This window comes from Physeter macrocephalus, chromosome 21 (assembly GCF_002837175.3).
Source record: "Physeter macrocephalus isolate SW-GA chromosome 21, ASM283717v5, whole genome shotgun sequence".
Lineage (NCBI taxonomy): Eukaryota > Metazoa > Chordata > Mammalia > Artiodactyla > Physeteridae > Physeter > Physeter macrocephalus.
The window spans coordinates 102,619,233-102,637,302 of NC_041234.1; the positions used below are offsets into that span (position 1 = coordinate 102,619,233).

General features: G+C 40.4%; 2 protein-coding genes across 2 annotated transcripts in view; one reads left to right on the forward strand and one right to left on the reverse strand.

Annotated features, from left to right (window-relative positions):
• The window catches only part of ENOX2 (ecto-NOX disulfide-thiol exchanger 2), a 374,580-nt gene extending 367,871 nt beyond the window's left edge, over positions 1 to 6,709 (reverse strand). The window contains exons 1-2 of the mRNA XM_055081653.1: positions 6,381 to 6,709; positions 5,709 to 5,768 (exon numbers count right to left, since the gene is read on the reverse strand). Of these exons, the coding sequence (XP_054937628.1) occupies positions 5,709 to 5,768; positions 6,381 to 6,573 (253 nt within the window). The 5' untranslated portion in view covers positions 6,574 to 6,709. The remainder of the gene's footprint in view (positions 1 to 5,708; positions 5,769 to 6,380) is intronic.
• Positions 6,710 to 8,387: 1,678 nt separating this feature from the next.
• ARHGAP36 (Rho GTPase activating protein 36) overlaps positions 8,388 to 18,070 on the forward strand; it is a 165,697-nt gene continuing 156,014 nt past the window's right edge. Inside the window, exon 1 of the mRNA XM_055081843.1 lies at positions 8,388 to 8,406. The gene's annotated coding sequence lies outside the window, so the exon portion shown is untranslated. The remainder of the gene's footprint in view (positions 8,407 to 18,070) is intronic.

Consider the following 18,070-nt stretch of genomic DNA (forward strand, 5'->3'; position numbering starts at 1 on the left):
AAAAGCAATTAGCCCTCTCTGTAGACTAAACTGAGGTGTATGCTGAATTTTTTTTAAATCGGAGTCTGTTTTGATCTTCAAAAATGTCAAACTGGTAAACACTTTGCTTTTTTTGTACATATAAATCTGAAAGCCAAGCCTAGCTTGAGGAAGATTTAAGAGACATAAAATTTGTCTGAGGTGTCTGCCAAATCTCTGCAGCAGAGACAGAAACCCTGGAAAAGCTGACATAGTCATAACTCTCACAACCTCACCAGCAGGTTTGTGCACGGCTGGACGTACAGAAAGTCACTGTTTCTTCCCTCAAACTGTTTGTAAACAGAGAAGTAGATTATTTGCTTATCAGGTATCTGGTAGCTCATTTTTGCCTATGTATCCTACTGGCAGGTATCCCAATTTTCAGTGGAGTAAATTTTCATTTATATGATGGACCTGCTTGTTGAAATCTTCTTTCTTTCATTTGCTCTTTCACACTCATTCTTGTACGTACACTAGATATCTCGGTCTGTCTGTCTGTCTGTCTGGAAGGCATAAAAAAGGGGTATTTATAAGTATCTAGTGCAGTGCCTAGCAGAGTGCTTTGCACGTAGTAAGCCCACAATAATTCATCAGATGAACTGAAACTCTGCCTGTAATTTCTATGTTCAACTTATTTGATCATGGAACAGAACTATGCATTCTTTGTCCTGGAGTATTTAACAGTGAGAATTCCTTACAAGGTGATATAATTTTATTCTGACAATTCATGCTTAGGACTCCTATCCTTTGAAGAGCATCCATTTTTGCACAATGGGTATTATCTGTAAGGAAAGTGAGGGAAAGACCACACAGCAGGATCCTGAATGACAATATGAACACTGATACGTTTTTGTAGAGAAAACCAGATATCTCATATTCACCTGATTGTGCGTCATCATGGTAATCCACTACATATGTCTAAGATCACTTAACAATGCAAGAATACAGTGCACGCATGGGCTGCATTCTGTAAATAGGATTAACAGTTGAATTCAACCAAGGTCTTCCCTGGGGACAGATTGCTGGAAAATACATCTATGCGACATTAAAAAAAATAAATTAACCAATGACACTGGCTCCCATGAGACACATTGTTTCTTGTACATTCAATTCTATCACAGTTTTCCGTAGCTCTCTGCTGACATCCCCATCCCAAAAGACATAGAATTTCAAAACAGAAAGAAAAACAGAGAAATTGGAGCTCTTCTTTCTCTCCTGCATGAAGTGTTATATACACAAAGGAAAGATGTCTGTATATTAACACAATGTGAACTGTGACGTGGTGAGATCATGTCGGTCTGGACTGTTTTTGTTATGCTGTGGTCACATATAACTTGCCCAAGGGAATGAACAAAGTCTGTATGTACACTGACAAAGACTGGCAGGGGGCCTCAGGAAAATGAAAGCTGTGTTATAGCAGGGGAGTTTGATTTTTTTCTTTAAAAAAATATTCTTTATTATGATTACTTTTCTTCCCATTTTTATTTAATTAATTTTCCTCATCTGTAAAATAGGGTTAACTATTGTGTGCATTTAACATTTTTACTCTGAGGATGAAATGAAACCCTGGTGGATTGCCTGGCACACAACAGTTAACCCATACAATCCACACCGATATTTGGTTAGCATTAGCTAAACACCTATTATGTGTCAGGCACTGGCCTAAGACTCCAAGAAAAAAGTAAATTGTGGGAGGAAAAAGTGACAGTGGAAAGAAAAGGAGACAGCTGATTTTCAAAGCTTTTATAAAGCAGTCTAAGAAAATTGGATTTTTATCTTGAGGACAGTGGACTGCATTTGAACTATTTTATATAGAGCTGGATAGCTTTAGACTTGTGATTTAGAAACATCATTCATTCTGTCAGCATCGGTGGAGAAAGGATTGGAAGGGAGGCAGGCTGGAGGCAGTAGTAATCCCGGGTACAAGTCATATGTGTGTTGCGGGGTAGGAGGGGGCAGTGTGCCCCAAACTAAGGCGACGGCAATAGGGGTGGACATGGGGAAAGCATTCTTAAGTAACTTTTAAAAAAGGTACAAAAATGTCATTATAGAGGATTAGCAAAAAATATGGAAAAGGCTAAAAAGAGAACTCGTATGTAATCCTTCTATTTATAGGAAAACTTTATTAACATTTTTTGTGTGTGTTTACCATTATGGGACTTTTCCTATGTATGTGCACACAGATGGGGGGGCTGTGCATGTGTGATATGTGTGTATGTGTGTATGCAAACTGAGATCTGTCAGCTTTATAACCTGAATTTTCTCTTAATATATCACAGACAACTTTCCACATCATTAAATATTCTTTGGTAATATCAATTTATATGGTTACTTAGTAATCCATACATGTACCATAAATGATTTAATTCAAACCTCTAGTATTAGACATTTATCAATAAAATGTTATTTTTTTCTTTTCTTTCCTTTTTCCTTTTGCTACTATAAACAGATTCTGCTCTAGACATCCTGGGAGCTAAATTTTTAGAAACTTCACATTTATTTTCTCAGCATAGAGCCCTAGAAGTTGAAGTGGAAGGTTGAAAGCTATGTTCGATTTTAAGATTTTTGATACATATTGACAAATTCTTTCCAGAAGGGCTGTATCAAATTACAGTCCCACTAGCAGTGTCTATAAATAGGAAGAGACCCATTTCAGAGTGATTTCAAGGATGGTGTCAACTGGATTTGGTGGGTGGAGAGGAGCAATGGATCCTTGGCAGAATATAGGGGAGAAGCAATGTGAGCTCTGTCAAGAGGAGCAAAGCAATGGGCAGGCCTAAGGAACAGGAGGCTGGGTGGGTAAATGATGAGGAGAAAAAAAGAAAGGCAACCACAGGAGAGGGGGAGAAAATGAAAAAAAAAGAAAGAAAACTCTAGTGAAGTTATACACCCAGGTCACTTTAATTTATTGCTTTATTCTGCAAAAGTAGCAAATGTAGCAAACGGCTAATCTTTTTTTAGTGTTTGGCACTCTGTGGTACCAAGGTCCAGAGTTACATTCATGTGAATACGTTGATCCATTCTTTTCATCCAGTCACCATTTATTAGGTGTCTACCATGTACCAAGTACTATTCTGGATGCTTTGGGTATGGAGATAAATGAGACCTGGTCCCTGCTCTCAAGGAGCTCACAGTCTAGGGGAGAGACAGACACATCCACAGACCGACACACTGTGGTGTGGTACAGGCTAGAACAGAGGTAAGTACAGGGTCCTGTGGGAGCCAGGAGCCTACTATTGCTTCCTGTGTGCATGCAAGTGTGTGTGTGGTAGAGGGAGGGGGAGGTGCAGCAAAGACTTCACAGAGGTGTTGATATTTGAGCTGAGTCTTGAAGGAGTTTCTCAGATGGCTAAGGATCACAGATCATAGTCATACTCCTTGTATATTTGTGCCACTGCTCTCAAGGACACTCAGTAAGGCAGTGAGGATGCTTGTGTGTAATCTAAACCCATTCGTGACAACAGCCTCCACTGTTACCTTAATGGATATATGTACATAGCCTGATTTAGGCAATAATATGCTCATTTTAGCATATAAAGGATAACAGGCAAGTGGCATATAGGCTTTTAAAATAGTTCAGATGACACTAATACAATAATAATATTCAAGTCTACCAAGTCCAAGGACGCAGACGTAGAGAATGGACTTGAGGACACGGGGAGGGGGAAGGGTAAGCTGGGACGAAGTGAGAGAGTGGCATGGACATATATACACTACCAAACGTAAAACAGATAGCTAGTGGGAAGCAGCTGCATAGCCCAGGGAGATCAGCTCGGTGCTTTGTGACCACCTAGAGGGGTGGGATAGGGAGGGTGGGAGGGAGACGCGAGAGGGAGGAGATATGGGGATATATATATACGTATAGCTGATTCACTTTGTTATAGAGCAGGAATTAACACACCATTGTAAAGCAATTATACTCCAAAAAAGATGTTAAAAAAGAAAGTCTACCAAGTCCTACAAATTCTACCCCCTAAATGTCTCTCGACTCTGTTCCCTCCTCTCATATGTTGCTCCCTCGGGTCCTCACCAACTCTCTCTGGAGCAGAGTACCAGCCTCCTAACCGGTATCATCCCCTTCCAATGCATCCTAAAGTGAAAATCTGATCATGGCACTCCTCATCTAAAACATTTTAATGTTGTTTTTTTATTGCCAACAACAAGTATTTTCCAAGTTTCAGTCATTTGAGTATTACTTGCTGATTTTCCCATATTCACACACCATGTGTACTATTATTTACTTAATATTCCTCTTTAAATCAACTTAAAACCGGTTACTTTCTATTTTCACTAAACCTTTTCCTAAGTAACCTTAGATTTGATGATGTAATTCAGTTTTATTTTTTATAAGCTACATTAGAATATCTAATTTATAAAATTTTAAATGTTTGTGGGAATACAGCTAACTACTATGCTAGATGCCGTATACATTTTGAGAAACACTGGCCTATGTGAGCACATCCAAACTTCTTATCATTGTGTTCAAAGTTCTTCACAAATCAGCCCTGACCTCTTCTACAATTATACCTTCGTTTCCCCAAACAATCTGCACCCCAACCATCCTGAATTCCTCAACACTGAATGGACACGCCTTGCTCTTGTACAAATCCCATGTCTTTCACAGACTGCTCCCTCTATCTTACATGCCTCCCCTCCACTCTTCTCTGCCTGGCAAACTCATTATCCTTCAAGACCTATCTGTCATGTCACCTCCTTACAGAAGCCTTCTTCCTGACTCTCCCTTACATTTAGTCACTCCTTCCTTCATCCTCCCACAGCACTTTGAACCTGTCTCTGTTATACTACACACTACATTATCTCAGACTGATGGGAATCTATCTACCTAACTAGACCTAGAGAAAGCTCACACCTCGTGCTCTGTTGCATCCCCAACACTTCATGTGGGGCAAAGGTCATGGAGGAGACCGAGTGCCCCAGAAGGTCACTTAAAGTCTAAGATAAAATAAAACCTGAAGCACTGTCAAGGTCCAAATAGCTTAGAGGCATGACATGTTTTTATAAAGAGAATCATCTACTTCAAATATAGTAATACTGACTACAGTTTTGGCAGACACAATTAGCTATGGCTGCAATAACAGTTAAGCTAATTTGCTTTTGGCAGCTACTTTACAGCAGACACATACTGACATAGAAACTAAAAGCGAATCATTTGTGCTTTTGCCAAGATGGTCAAATATATCTCACAATAATCTCTCCTTACCACAAATGGAAAGTTAAGAACAAAAGTGAACAGCAGGACCAGCAAACCATGGCGGACAGAGCGTGGGCTCTGGAGTCAGAAATCTGTACACCCAAATCCCAACTCAGCTCTCCTTACAATCTATGTGACTTTAGGTAGGTTGTTTAACTTCTTGACGTTTTAGTTCCCTCTTCTAGAAAAATGGGAAGACTAGTACCTGCTTCATAAGACTCTTAAGATAATGCGACAAAGTGCTTATGATAGCGCCAAAACACTTATGGGCTCAATAAATAGCAATCATTATTGTTGCCCAATGAAATGACTACAATTCAGGTAATAGGATGCACAAGGACAGCAAATGCATTTCTTAAGAAAATCAATTTATATCACTAGGCTTTAAAAGTAACAACTATAGAGTGTAGCTAAGAATAGCCACAAACAAAACAGTCTATAAGACAAAGCTCTTCTTGGGTTTAAATTAAACTCACACCTGGAACATACCACCACACTTCTTTGTGTTCTCCAAGAATTGATCTCAAATCAGGTTCCCCTAGGATGAAAAAACAAAAATCACCCAATCTTAATCTTTTGTTCTTAATTTTATGATACAGAATAATATCCAAACTAAGTGGCTGCTTTAAAGTGTCCTATTACTATGATCCCAAGCTTTTCAACACTATTTCTTTCCCAATCTATCCCTGCTGACACGTTTTACTCCAGTCAGGGAAGCCCACCTGTTATACAAGTGCTCCCTCTTCTATCTACCCTTCTCCAATTCCAACCCCAGTATGAGGAAGCAGTTTCTCCCTCTTCTTTGCCCACTTCAAGTCCACTTTACTCTTTTGAAACCCAAATTAAAATTCATCTCCTTCCCAAAGCCGACCAGGATTGATCTGGAAGGTAGATGAGAGTTTCAAGCCTTCAGCACTTCCAGGGTTAGGCTTGACTTTCCATAGATCAACCCCCTCCCCCAACCTCATCGGTATCCCCTTCCACTAACTCCTAAGCACCCTTCGCACGCGTTTGTAATAATAAAATAATACAGTCTTGTTTTGCGCAGTCTACTTTATTCCGTAGTTGGTGTGCCCCTTAAATATTTGCCAACATCAATGCTTGCTGGAAAGCCCTAGAGCGCTCGGTTTTTACAATAGGTCTAACTTGCCTTTTGTTTTCATCAGAACACTGCACTGAACCTTAAACACGTATTTCTCAAAAGCGAGATTCCTCCCCTCTTCTGCTCCCCATCTCTTCTGGAAATTGAGGGGAAACCCTTTCCGCTCCAAAGACCTGGTCAGGTAAGGGGTAAGCGGCTGGAGGGGCCAATAAAGAGATGGCGACGATCCGGATCTCACCATCAAAGGGGCGGAAACTGAAAAGTTGACAAAAAGTCACGCCCGGGGCGTGGCAAGGAATTCCCATGCCCCCAGAGGAAAAGGGGTGTGTGTGCATCGGGAGGGGTGTGTGCCCAAACCTGAAGTGCAAATTGAAAGAAGAGAGGAAAAAGAGATCGCCCAACTCCTGCAAGCAGTAAGGAGAGTCCAGACGCCGCCCAGGGAAGACCCTGGTGGAGAACTCTAACTTCAGATGTCTGAGGAGGCACAAGGCCGGGGTGGGGGATACGGGATGCCGTTGTGGAGGAAACAGACAGCGGGCAGATTTGAGGGAAAAGAGAAAAGAGGGCACGCTCCCCAGTCTCCAGGGAAACGGGCGCGGTGAGCTCAGAAGCCCACCCCGACTCGCGGGCCCGACACCCCCTCCCCCGCGAAGGCGGAGCTGGGCGGAGTCAGGGCTGAGGCCCGCGGCCCTGGAAGCACCCTCCTCCCTAGGACCTCTCAGTCCCACAGTCCCCAGCCTCAGCCGCTCAGGCTTTCTGTCTCTCTGACCTCCAGCTCCCCGGCTACCGAAGCTCAACTCCTTATAGAACCGCGGAAAATCGGGCCGGCGCGGCAGCTTCCGGGCGGGCGATATCCTCGCGGCGCCCCATGCCGGGCCACAGTCTTCCGAACTCCCCTCCTGGCGCTGCCGGCTTAGGCCCGGCGCCCAGGCCCAGGCTGCACTCTCACCCACCCCACGGCCGCAGCTGCGTCTCCTATTGGCTACTGGTCACCAAGGAAGCCGGAGGCCCGAGCTCTTAACCTCATGGGAAATGTAGTTTGAAGTCTCTGGAGGTTGTTCTTCCTGGTGGTGGGAGGGAGGAGGGTGGAATACAATATTGACATTGGCGGAGAGACTCAAGTGATGACAGGGGATTGTGGGAGATGGAGTCAAGACACTTCTTTTTATATACCCACAATTCCTTCCCCGCCAGCCCCCTCCCGCATTTCCTATTGTCCCCAGTTTCGGCTCGAGGAGGGTATTCTGGATGTTGTAGTTTGGAGTGTGCTGTCTTAAGAAAATCTCCCTTCTTGGGGTATGGGGTTGTGCTTGTGGGGACAGATGAAGGTTCTAGAGATTGATTTTACTGTTGGTTAAGCTACTTGCATTAGATTGATTTTACTGTTGGTTAAGCTACTTGCATTTGGGGGTCAAACACTTTATATCGTGATTTGAAATTCTCATTGAGTTTTAATTCAGTGGCTTTTAAAAAGTGTTATTTATGCTCTGATAAGCTTAGAATTTTGACTGGATCTTTAAAATTGTCAAAGTGTGTTCTGTGTGAATGACGTGCATTAGAATCACTTTAAAGTTTCTGGAAAATGTATACTTTGTTTCTAATTGGGAATCATATTTTTTACTTTCAAAAGGTGTCACAGTAGGCATAGAAATGTGATTGAAGCCAGCCAGAAGGAACCTGTTTAACCTATAATGAAGCCATGCTATGAAGAACAGTGGCAATGATCATTAGTGTAATGTAGCAGTTTAGAACAGATATACAACTTGAATAATAAGAAATAACTGTATATTTCTTTAAGAAACTATCTTTTTAGTAAAACGTATGTTTAAAGATGTGGATAAAGGAATATGTGGGACACCTAAACACTTTCAAGTGATTAAAAAATTGAAGAAAATGGTTGTTTATTAGGGCTAATTTCACTCCTGACTTTTGACTTTTCTTTTCTTTGCTAGAGATGAATCCTTATAGCTGAATGGATCGTTACGATTGGGTTACTACAATTTTACTGTTAAGGACAACTTTTTGACCTCCAAGTGGAATGAAGGGAAAGAAAGAGGAATTGCATTTTGCTAAGGTAATTGCCTAAAATTTTAACAAGTGACATGAAGGAAGAAGATGATTTAATAGATTCAATAATTTATTCACCCGATTGCTTTGTGCAAGGCCCTGGACTAGTCACAATTGCTACAGAATTGGAAAATAGTCCTTCCTCTGAAGCAGCTCACAATCTAAGAAGGGAGATAGACTATACACTGTGCAAAGTGTTCTAAAAAGTTCTATACAGGGTTCTGTAGGACCATAGAAGAGGAAGAACTCATTCCACTTCTGGAGAAAGAAATGCTTGAATGATGAGCCTTGGAGAACCAGTAAGATATTTGTCATCTTTGGGGCAGGGAGGTTAATCATATTCCATACAGAGAAATAAGGATGTGAGAGAGTGCAGGAAACAAACAAACAAAAAATCTTCCATACTGCAGGAACTAGATGGGGCAGGAATAGGGGCCCATTCCAATGATTTCAAAATATAACCTGAAAGCAGTAAAGAACCATCAAAGGATTTTAAGCAAGGAAATGATATGATCAGTTGGGTTTGATGACAATTTGGGTATGAAAAGGGAGGGAAAAGAAGGCATCCATTGTGACTCCCAAGTTCTGATGTGGAAGAGTGAATGGTAGTACCATTCATTGAGATAGGGAACCCAGAAAGAGTAGCAAGTTTTGTGAGGGATAGGAGGGATTCAGTTTGGGACATTTAAAAATTTGAGGAATCTGTGTAACATTTGTGTGGAGATGCTTCGTAGGCTGTTAGGAAATGTAGGTCTGAAGCACAGGAGGAAGGTCTGGGTTAGAACTAAACATTTGGGAGACATCAATAATAAATAGTAATTAAATAAGTAAATATGAACTAAATTTCATGTAGGGAGTGTTTAGAATAGTAAATTTTAGAAGGACAAAGATTCAGTATGGAACCCTAGAAAATAACCATATTCAAGTAGTAGGTAGAGGAAAACGTGCCTTCAAAGGAAGCTGAGAAGGAATGGCCTGATAGATGAAGCAACAGAAAACAAAGTAGAATCACGGGAATATTGTGCAGAGAGATCAAATAGAGGACAGAAGAGTAACAAGGAATTACTCATTCATCCATTCAACAAATATTTGTTGAGTACCTACAACATTCCAGGCACAATTCTAGATGTTGGGAATAGAGGAGTGGGAGGAAAAAACAAAGCCCAGACCATATCCCTTCCCTTTGGAGCTTATATTCTAATGGGGGAAACTATCAATAGATAATTAATAATTAAAATACATAGCAGCGGAATTCCCTGGTAGTCCAGTAGTTAGGACTCTGCGCTTCTGTGCTTTTGCTGCTGGGACCCCAGGTTCGATCCCTGGTTGGGAAGCTAAGATCCCACAAGCCGTGCAGTGTGGCCAAAAGCAAAGAAAAAGAAAAAGAAAAAAAAAACATAGCAGTGACACTTAATATTTCTACAAGGCTTATTGGAATGTGTGTGTATGTGTATCTACACATACAAAGGTGAGACTCTTGATGTATTGTTGGTAGAAAGTATGCTTGAAAATACATCCAGGAAAAAATGTTTGAGTGTAAGATGAATTTGTGAAACAGAGACCCAGGGTAAATCAGTCTGGCTGGATTTATAGATCAATTGGTAGGCCAAGGTTAAGGCTTAAGAGCCAGTGTACAGCTGAAGTCATGGGCAGAGAGTTCCAGGTTTATAATGTGGAATGTGTTTGGCATCAGTCTTCAACTTAGATGAGGGCTTAGTCGATCTGTTGCTATCTTTACCAGTCAGTGTGGATCCATGGTTAGAGGACCATGGAACCAAGTTTAGGGCCAGCCTGTTATCAGTGTTAGGCCCCAGTGTTATAGCCGTGGTTCTCTCTGTGACAAAGATCAGAGCATATTTCTGCCAGCGTGAAAGCTCATTCTGAGGCTGCCTTTAGTCCAGTGTAGGCTGGGTTATACTCATTGTGAAGTCAGTGTACAAGATTTGGGTTCAAATTTTAGCCAGTATTAGGATTTAGTTTATATAAGAGAGTACGTATTCTAAGATCAGTGTTGGGGCTCAGTCTGTGGACCAGCCTTAGACAGACCACATCTAGGGTTAGGGCTCAGCTCAAGGTTTGACTTTAGTTTTTGGTCAGTGTTGGAATCACTTTCATTTCTAGGTTTGGGAATCAGTAAAGGCCAGTATCATAGTTCTGTCGGGGTTTACAGTTCATGCTGATTGTGTTGCCTGGGGAAAGGCTAAATAAGAATTTGAACAGGATTTATGTTCAGTCTTTCATCAGGTAAAATTTCAATTATTGTTCATGGTTAGAGTTTATTTTTGGTCCAGTGTTAGGTCTCAGTCTGTGGCCATTGTTAATGCACAGTCAGTGTCTAAGTTTAATATTCAGTTTGTTGCCATGTTAGGTAAGGATATTACCTATCATGTGCCCTAGTTTTGTCTCAGACCAAAGTTAGCATTTCATCTATGGACAATGTTAGAGTATAGTCTGTGGCCAGGATTTTAACTATGAATATGAACAGAATTTGGGATGCATATTTGCCCAAAGTACGTCCAAGCTGTGGTTTCTGACTTTAGCGAGTGTCAGGGTTCTGTCTTTGCCCATATTGGAATGGTCTGTGGAGATAAGTCACAGTGGCCAGTGTTGTACCTCATTCTGCATCCAGAGCCTGGTTCAGTCAGCGACCTGTGTTAACATTTCAACTTGGCCTGTGTCAGAGTTGATTCTGCTGGTAGTTGTCCCATTTTGACTTTGTGTAGAGTTTCTGTTCACTGAGTGCTGGTGTTGGTGCTATCTGATTAAGCTTTTGATTTTCTATTAACATTCTGGTTTATATAATTCCAGTATTGTTCCATACACAATACACTTATTTTCGTTTATTTAGACACTTGAAAGAAGCTTATCGTTATTGGTAGCTGGATTGTGTGTTAGGAGATTAATTTGTCAAACATTCTTAGATAAGCTCTTTAATAATGGTATTAATTTTATTGAGCTCCTGCTGTGGCAAGTTCTGTTGATTGGTTAACCCAAAACCTTTAAAGTACCCCTTTTCCTTACCTTCCTCAAAATATAGACTCTAAAAGCTAACACACACACACAAAAGAAACTAACACTACTTTTCTCAGGTGCTTTTTCATCAATGAGGCACAAAAAGAAATATGCTTTGACTTATGGAAAAATTTATTTTCCTGATTAAAGGGACAAAAATCATGGCCAATGTTCCTTCTATTTCTTTTGAAAAAGCTTTATTTATGCATAATTGATATACAAAAAATTCCACATCTTTAATGTATACATTTTGGTGTATACATATATGTATACATATATGTATATGTATATATGTATATGTATATATATATATATATACATATATATATATGTAATCAAGGCACTGAACATATACATCACCTCCAAAAATTTCCTTCTGTTCTTTTGTGGATTTTCTTTGTGTGTGTGTGTGGTAAGAACATTTAACATGAAATCTATCCTCTTAACATAGTTTAAAGTGCACAATACTGTATTTTTAACGATAGGCACTATGTTGTAAGTCTAGAACTTATTCATCTTGTAAAACTAAAACTTTATACTCACTGAGCAATAACTCCCCATTTCCTCCTCTTCCCAGACCCTGGCAACCACCATTCTTTTCTCTGCTTGTATGAGTTTGACTATTTTAGTTACCTCATATAAGTGGAATTATGAATATTTGTCCACCTGTGTTTGGCTTTTTCACTTAGCATAATGTCTTCTATGTTTATCTGTGTTGTCACAAATGGTAGGATCTCCTTCTTTTTAAGGCTGAATAATATTTTATGTATATAAATATAAATATATCACATCACATCTATCTATCTATCTATCTATATGTCAGTGATATGCCTATTTTTAATTTTTGGTGGAACCGCCATACTTTTTTCCATAGTGACTGCACCATTCTCTATTTCCACCAACAGTGTATAAGAGCTCCAATTTCTCCACATCCTCACTGACACTTTTTTTTTAACATCTTTATTGGAGTATAACTGTTTTACAATGGTGTGTTAGTTTCTGCTTCACTTTTTTTAACTGATTTTTTTTCTTTCCGGTTTTATTGAGATATAATTGACATACAGCACTGTATAAGCTTAAGGTGTATAACATCATGATTTGACTCAAATACATCATGAAATGATGACCACAATAAGTTTAGTCAACATCCATCATCTCATATAGATACAAAATTAAAGAAATAGAAAACAAATTTTTTTCCTTGTGAGGAGAACTATTAGGGTGTACTCTCTTTTTCTTCCTCTCTCTCTCTTGCTTAAAGCAAACAAGTTATTTTCTTTTTCTTCCTTCCTTCCTTCCTTCCTTTCTTTCTTGGAGTATACTTGATTTACAATATTGTGTTACTTTCAGGTATAGAGCAAGGTGATTCAGTTATTTTTTTCAGATTATACTGCATTATAGGTTATTACAAGTTATCAAGTATAATTCCTTGTGCTATACAGTAAATCCTTATTGCTTATCTTTTATATATAGTGGTTTGTATCTGTTAATCCCATACCCCTAATTTGTTCCTCCCTCCCTCCCTCTCACATTGATATCACTTATATGTGGAATCTAAAAATAATACAAATAAAACTATATATAAAAACAGACTTACAGATGTAGAAAACAAACTTATGGTTACCAAAGGGGAGAGGATTTACTGTCTTAACACCTTTCATATATAGCATACAGCAGTGTCAATTATATTGATCATGCTGTACATTACATCCCTAGTACTTATTTATCTTATAACTAATAGCTTGTACCTTTTGACCACCTTCATCCAATTCCTTCTGCCGCCCCCCCACCCCTTGCATCTGGTAACCACAAATCAGATCTCTTTTTCTATTAGTTTGTTTTTGAAGTATAATTGATCTACAATGCTATGTTAGTTCCTGGTGCACATATAGCACAAATTCTACATTTCTATACATTTCAAAATGATCACCGCGAGAAGTCTAGTTACCACCTGTCCTCATACGAAGATATTGTATAGTTATTGACTATATTCCCCACACTGTGCATTTCATATCTGTGACTCATTTATTTTGTAACTGGAAGTTTGTACCTCTTAATCTCCCTCACCTATTTCTCTCCTCCTCCCATCTCTTTCCCCTCTGACAACTACCTGTTTGTTGTCTGTATCTATAACTCTGTTTCTGTTTTGTTATGTTCATTCATTTGTTTTGTTTTTTTTAGATTCCACATGTATGTTAAATCATACAGTATTTGTCTCTCTCTACCTGACTTATTTCACTTAACATAATACCCTCTAGGTCCATCCATGTTGTGACAAATGGCAAAATTTCGTTCCTTTTTATGGCTGAGTAATATTCCATTGTATAAATATATACCACATCTTCTTTATACATTCACCTATTTTTTTTTAGATTCCATTGGTCTTTTGGTTTTTATTTTTCTCAGTAGGACATATACATTCACCTATCAATGGACACTTAGGTTGCTTCTGTATCTTGGCTATTGCAAATAATGCTGCAGTGATCATAGGGGCACATATATATTTTTGAATTAGTCTTTTCATTTTCTTTGGATAAATACCCAGGAGTGGAATTGCTGGATAGTATGATAGTTCCATTTTTAATTTTTTGAGGGACCTTCAGACTGTTTTCCGTAGTGGCTGCACTAATTTACATTCCCACCAATGGTGCACAAAGGTTCCCTTTTCGCCACATCCTTCCTAGCACTTGTTATTTGTGTTCTTTTTGATAATAGCGATTCTGACAGGTGTGAGGCGATATCTCGTGGTTTTGATTTGCATTTTCCTGATGATTAATGACCTTGAGCGTCTTTTCATATACCTGTTGGCCATTTGTATGTCTTCTTCGGAAAACTGTCTATTCAGTTCCAACTGAATTTTATGATTGTTTTTTCTTTAAAATGCCATTTCATTTAAAATGCCATTGGGGGACTTCCCTGGTGGCACAGTGGTTAAGAATCCACCTGCCAATGCAGGGGACACGGGTTTGATCCCTGGTCCAGGAAGATCCCACATGCCATGGAGCAACTAAGCCAGTGCCCCACATCTACTGAAGCCCGTGCACCCTAGAGCCCACGTGCCGCAACTACTGAGCCCACGCAGCGCAACTACTGAAGCCCGCATGCTCTAGAGCCCACATACCGCAACTACTGAGCCCACATGCTGCAACTACTGAAGCCTGCATGCCTAGAGCCTGTGCTCTGCAACAAGAGAAGCCACCACAATGAGAAGCCCATGTATCACAATGAAGAGTAGCCCCCACTCGCCGCAACTAGAGAAAGCCCACACGCAGCAACGAAGACCCAATGCAGCCAAAAATAAAAATAAAAATAAAATGCCGTTGGGATTTTGATAGGTATTGCATTGGCTCTGTAGACCACTTTGGGTAGTATGGACATTTTGACAATATTAAGTCTACAATCCATGAATGAGGGATGCCTTTCCATTTATATTCATCTGCTTTAATTTCTTTCATCAGTATTTTATAGTTTCCAGTGTACAAGTCTTTCACCTCCTTGGTTAAGTTAATTCCTACGTATTTTGTTGCTTTGATGCTATTGTAAATGAGATGTTTTCTTAATTTAATTTTCAGATAGTTTGTTGTTAATATATAGAAATGCAACTGATTTTTGTATCTGATTAACCTTTTACCAGAGTTTGAGGATTACCAATGGCCAGGTTAAAACTTACTATGAAGAAGGTTTTAGGGCTAAGAGTGTAAACATGTTTCTCAGGTTGGCTGCCAATGTTATATGTCACTCTACAAAAAAAGTTAGTGTGAAAATGGACAACACATAGGATCCAGCTTGTGTTTAGCTTTAGAGACTCAGACAGCAATCAGGGTTTGGGGCTAAGGCTGTTGCCAGGGTTTGAGTTTAGAGTGTTCATGTCCTGTTGTCAATTTGGGACTTAGACTCTGGCTAGCGTAGCAGGCATTCTGGTATCAGTAGTAGAGTTCAGTCTGTGCTAATTTTTAGCGCCCCTACCCTGCCCAGTGTCATGGGTACATCTCTCCCCAGTTGAGGGCTAGGATTGTGGCCAGACTGATTGCTCAATCTCAAGCTAGTGCTAGGACTCAGTTTGTGGGCACTAATATAGTGAACTTTGTTTATGGGGTTAAGAATCAGTCTGTGACAAAGTTTAGTACTCAATCTTAGCCTGTTGTTAGTTCTAATAATATGAGGAGGGTTTCGATTTAACCTTGTAGAGTTAGGAATCATTCTTCAGCCAGGCTTAGGGTTTAGTCTTTGGGTCTCAGATTATAGGCAGGATTTACAGTCTTTGTCCCAGGGCAGTGCTCAGAATGTACCCAGCAATAGAGCTCCCATGGTGCGCCCTTTGCCATGGTGAGTTGTATCTGTGCTCAGGGTTAAAATTAATCTCTTGTTAGGTTTTCGGCAAAGACTAAGACAAGTATTTGTTTTGTTTTGTCCTTAATTCACATTCAAAGTTTGGGTTCAGTCTTTGCCCAGTTTTGGTGAACCGTTCAGTTTCTGGTGTTGGCTGTGTCTGTGACAAGGATTAAGGTTAAAGCTGTGGTCAGAGTTGGGATTCAGTCTGGGGCTAGCATTTAGCCGGAGATAGGTTCAGTCTACCCCAAAGATTCAGGATCAGTCATTAGCCATTTTGGGAGCGTAAGTTTTATTTTCAGGGTGAAAACTCAGGCTAGAGGTTAAGTCTTATGGGCTCAGTCTGTGATGAGAGTTAAGAATTCAGTCTGTGACCAGAAACTGAGTTTGTAAGCAGTTAGAGGCTATAAGATTTAGGGGCAAAATCAGTGGCCATTGATGGGGCCCAGGTTCAGTGGATTATTCCATGGTCAGATTTATGAACTCAGTATCTGGCCAGGTTTAGAACTTCAGCTATGAACAGAGTTAAGTCTCAGGCTGTGGCTATGTTCAGGGTTCTATCTGTGAACAGGATTAGGGCATAAGATGTGGTTGGACTATATCCTCAAGTTTTGAAGAAGATTTGGTTTCACTTCTTGGCCAGGATTAAGGCACAGTCTTTGGCCAAGTTTAGAGTTCAGTCTCTGTACATGTTTTTGTTTCTGTATGAGGCCAAGTTTAGTAGTCATTCTGTTGCCAATATTGGGGTCATTTTCTGGTTAGTGCTAAGTCGGTGGAAATTGTAGCTGGGTAGGTTTCCAAGATCAGATCTCAGGCTGTGACCGAGTTAGAGCTTCAGTTTGTGGTCAGGGTTAGAGCTCGGTCAGTGCGTATGCTGAGCACTCATTTTGTGGTCAGTGGAGGATATTAAGTATATCCCAGAGTTAGGTCACAGTTCGTAGCTCAAGCTTGAGACTCAGCCTGGGACAGGTTTAGAGGCTATGTCTGATCATAGGTTGGATCTCTGTATCACGAATTAAGGGCTTATCAGTAGCCATAGTTAGGGTTCCATAGGAGATCAAGGTTAGAGACTCATTCTGGGACTGGTCATAACTACACTACTTAGTCTTGGACCAGACATAGCCAGTGAGTATGTGACTAGATCTAGGGACTCAATTTAATCAGACTTAAGGCCTTGGAGTATGGCCAGAAAGAGGCTCAGTTTATGGATAGAATTGAGGTCCCTATCTGGGACCGTGGTTAAGGTTTCAGTCTGAAATTAGGGTTAAGTCTCCAAGTCCAGAGTTAGGGATTCAGGCTATGTATTAGGTTAGGTATTTGGTTGGAGCCCGGGGTTAAACACAGGAATTGTATTCAGTGTTAGCAGCTTGGTCTCTGACCAGACTTAAGAGACCTGCTCTTCAGCCTGTGGTCAGTGATAGTCGTTTGTTAATTATATCTGAATAAAGTTATCATAAAAAAAAGTTTTGAAAAAAGAAGAGGACTCCTGCAAACAAAATAGCAGGCATGATTCAAGGAAGGAAACATGGAAAGAGGCTGATGACTGAATCAGGATCAGCAGTGTCCTTGCTGTCTCAGAGGTTTGTGCTCTGGAGGGGCAACACATGAGACTGAGGTGAAAGGAAGAAACTGGTCAACAGGAATCTGTACCCCAGGGAAGTGGATATGTGCTTTTTGAAGGAGAGAACCTTTTAAAAGTTGTCTGGGTGGAAGTAGTGCAAGTTTTTAAAATTTGCAAAGGATGGAAACTCCCATTTGCTAAGTTCTTCCATCACCTTCTTAGTGCCAGTAATGGGCTTTCCTGAGCACTCTTTCTAAAGTATTCCCCCACCTTTCCCCACGCTACACTGATCTCCATCACACTCCCATATGCTCCAAAAATATCTGTGGAAAGCATGCACACATGTTTTTTTCACTTACATTCTCCCGTTGAATCTTAATGACTGTCCTTTATGATAAGTGTTCTTATCACCATTATGCAGATGAGGAAACCAGTTAAGCTAATTAAGAGACTAACAGGGTCACAGAGCTGGTAAACGCAGAGCCAGGTTTCAAATCCAGTTTTACCTTACTCCATGCTATGCTCCTTGCATGCCACTACTTGGCCTGTATTAAGTTTGTAAGATTTGCGTCTCACCTTCACCCCTTGACTATAAACTTCACTTCATTTGTTTGGTTTTTTTTTTTTTTTTTTTTTTTGGCGGTACGCGGGCCTCCCACCGTTGTGGCCTCTCCCGTTGCGGAGCACAGGCTCCGGACGCGCAGGCTCAGCGGCCATGGCTCACGGGCCCAGCCGCTCCGCGGCACGTGGGATCTTCCCGGACCGGGGC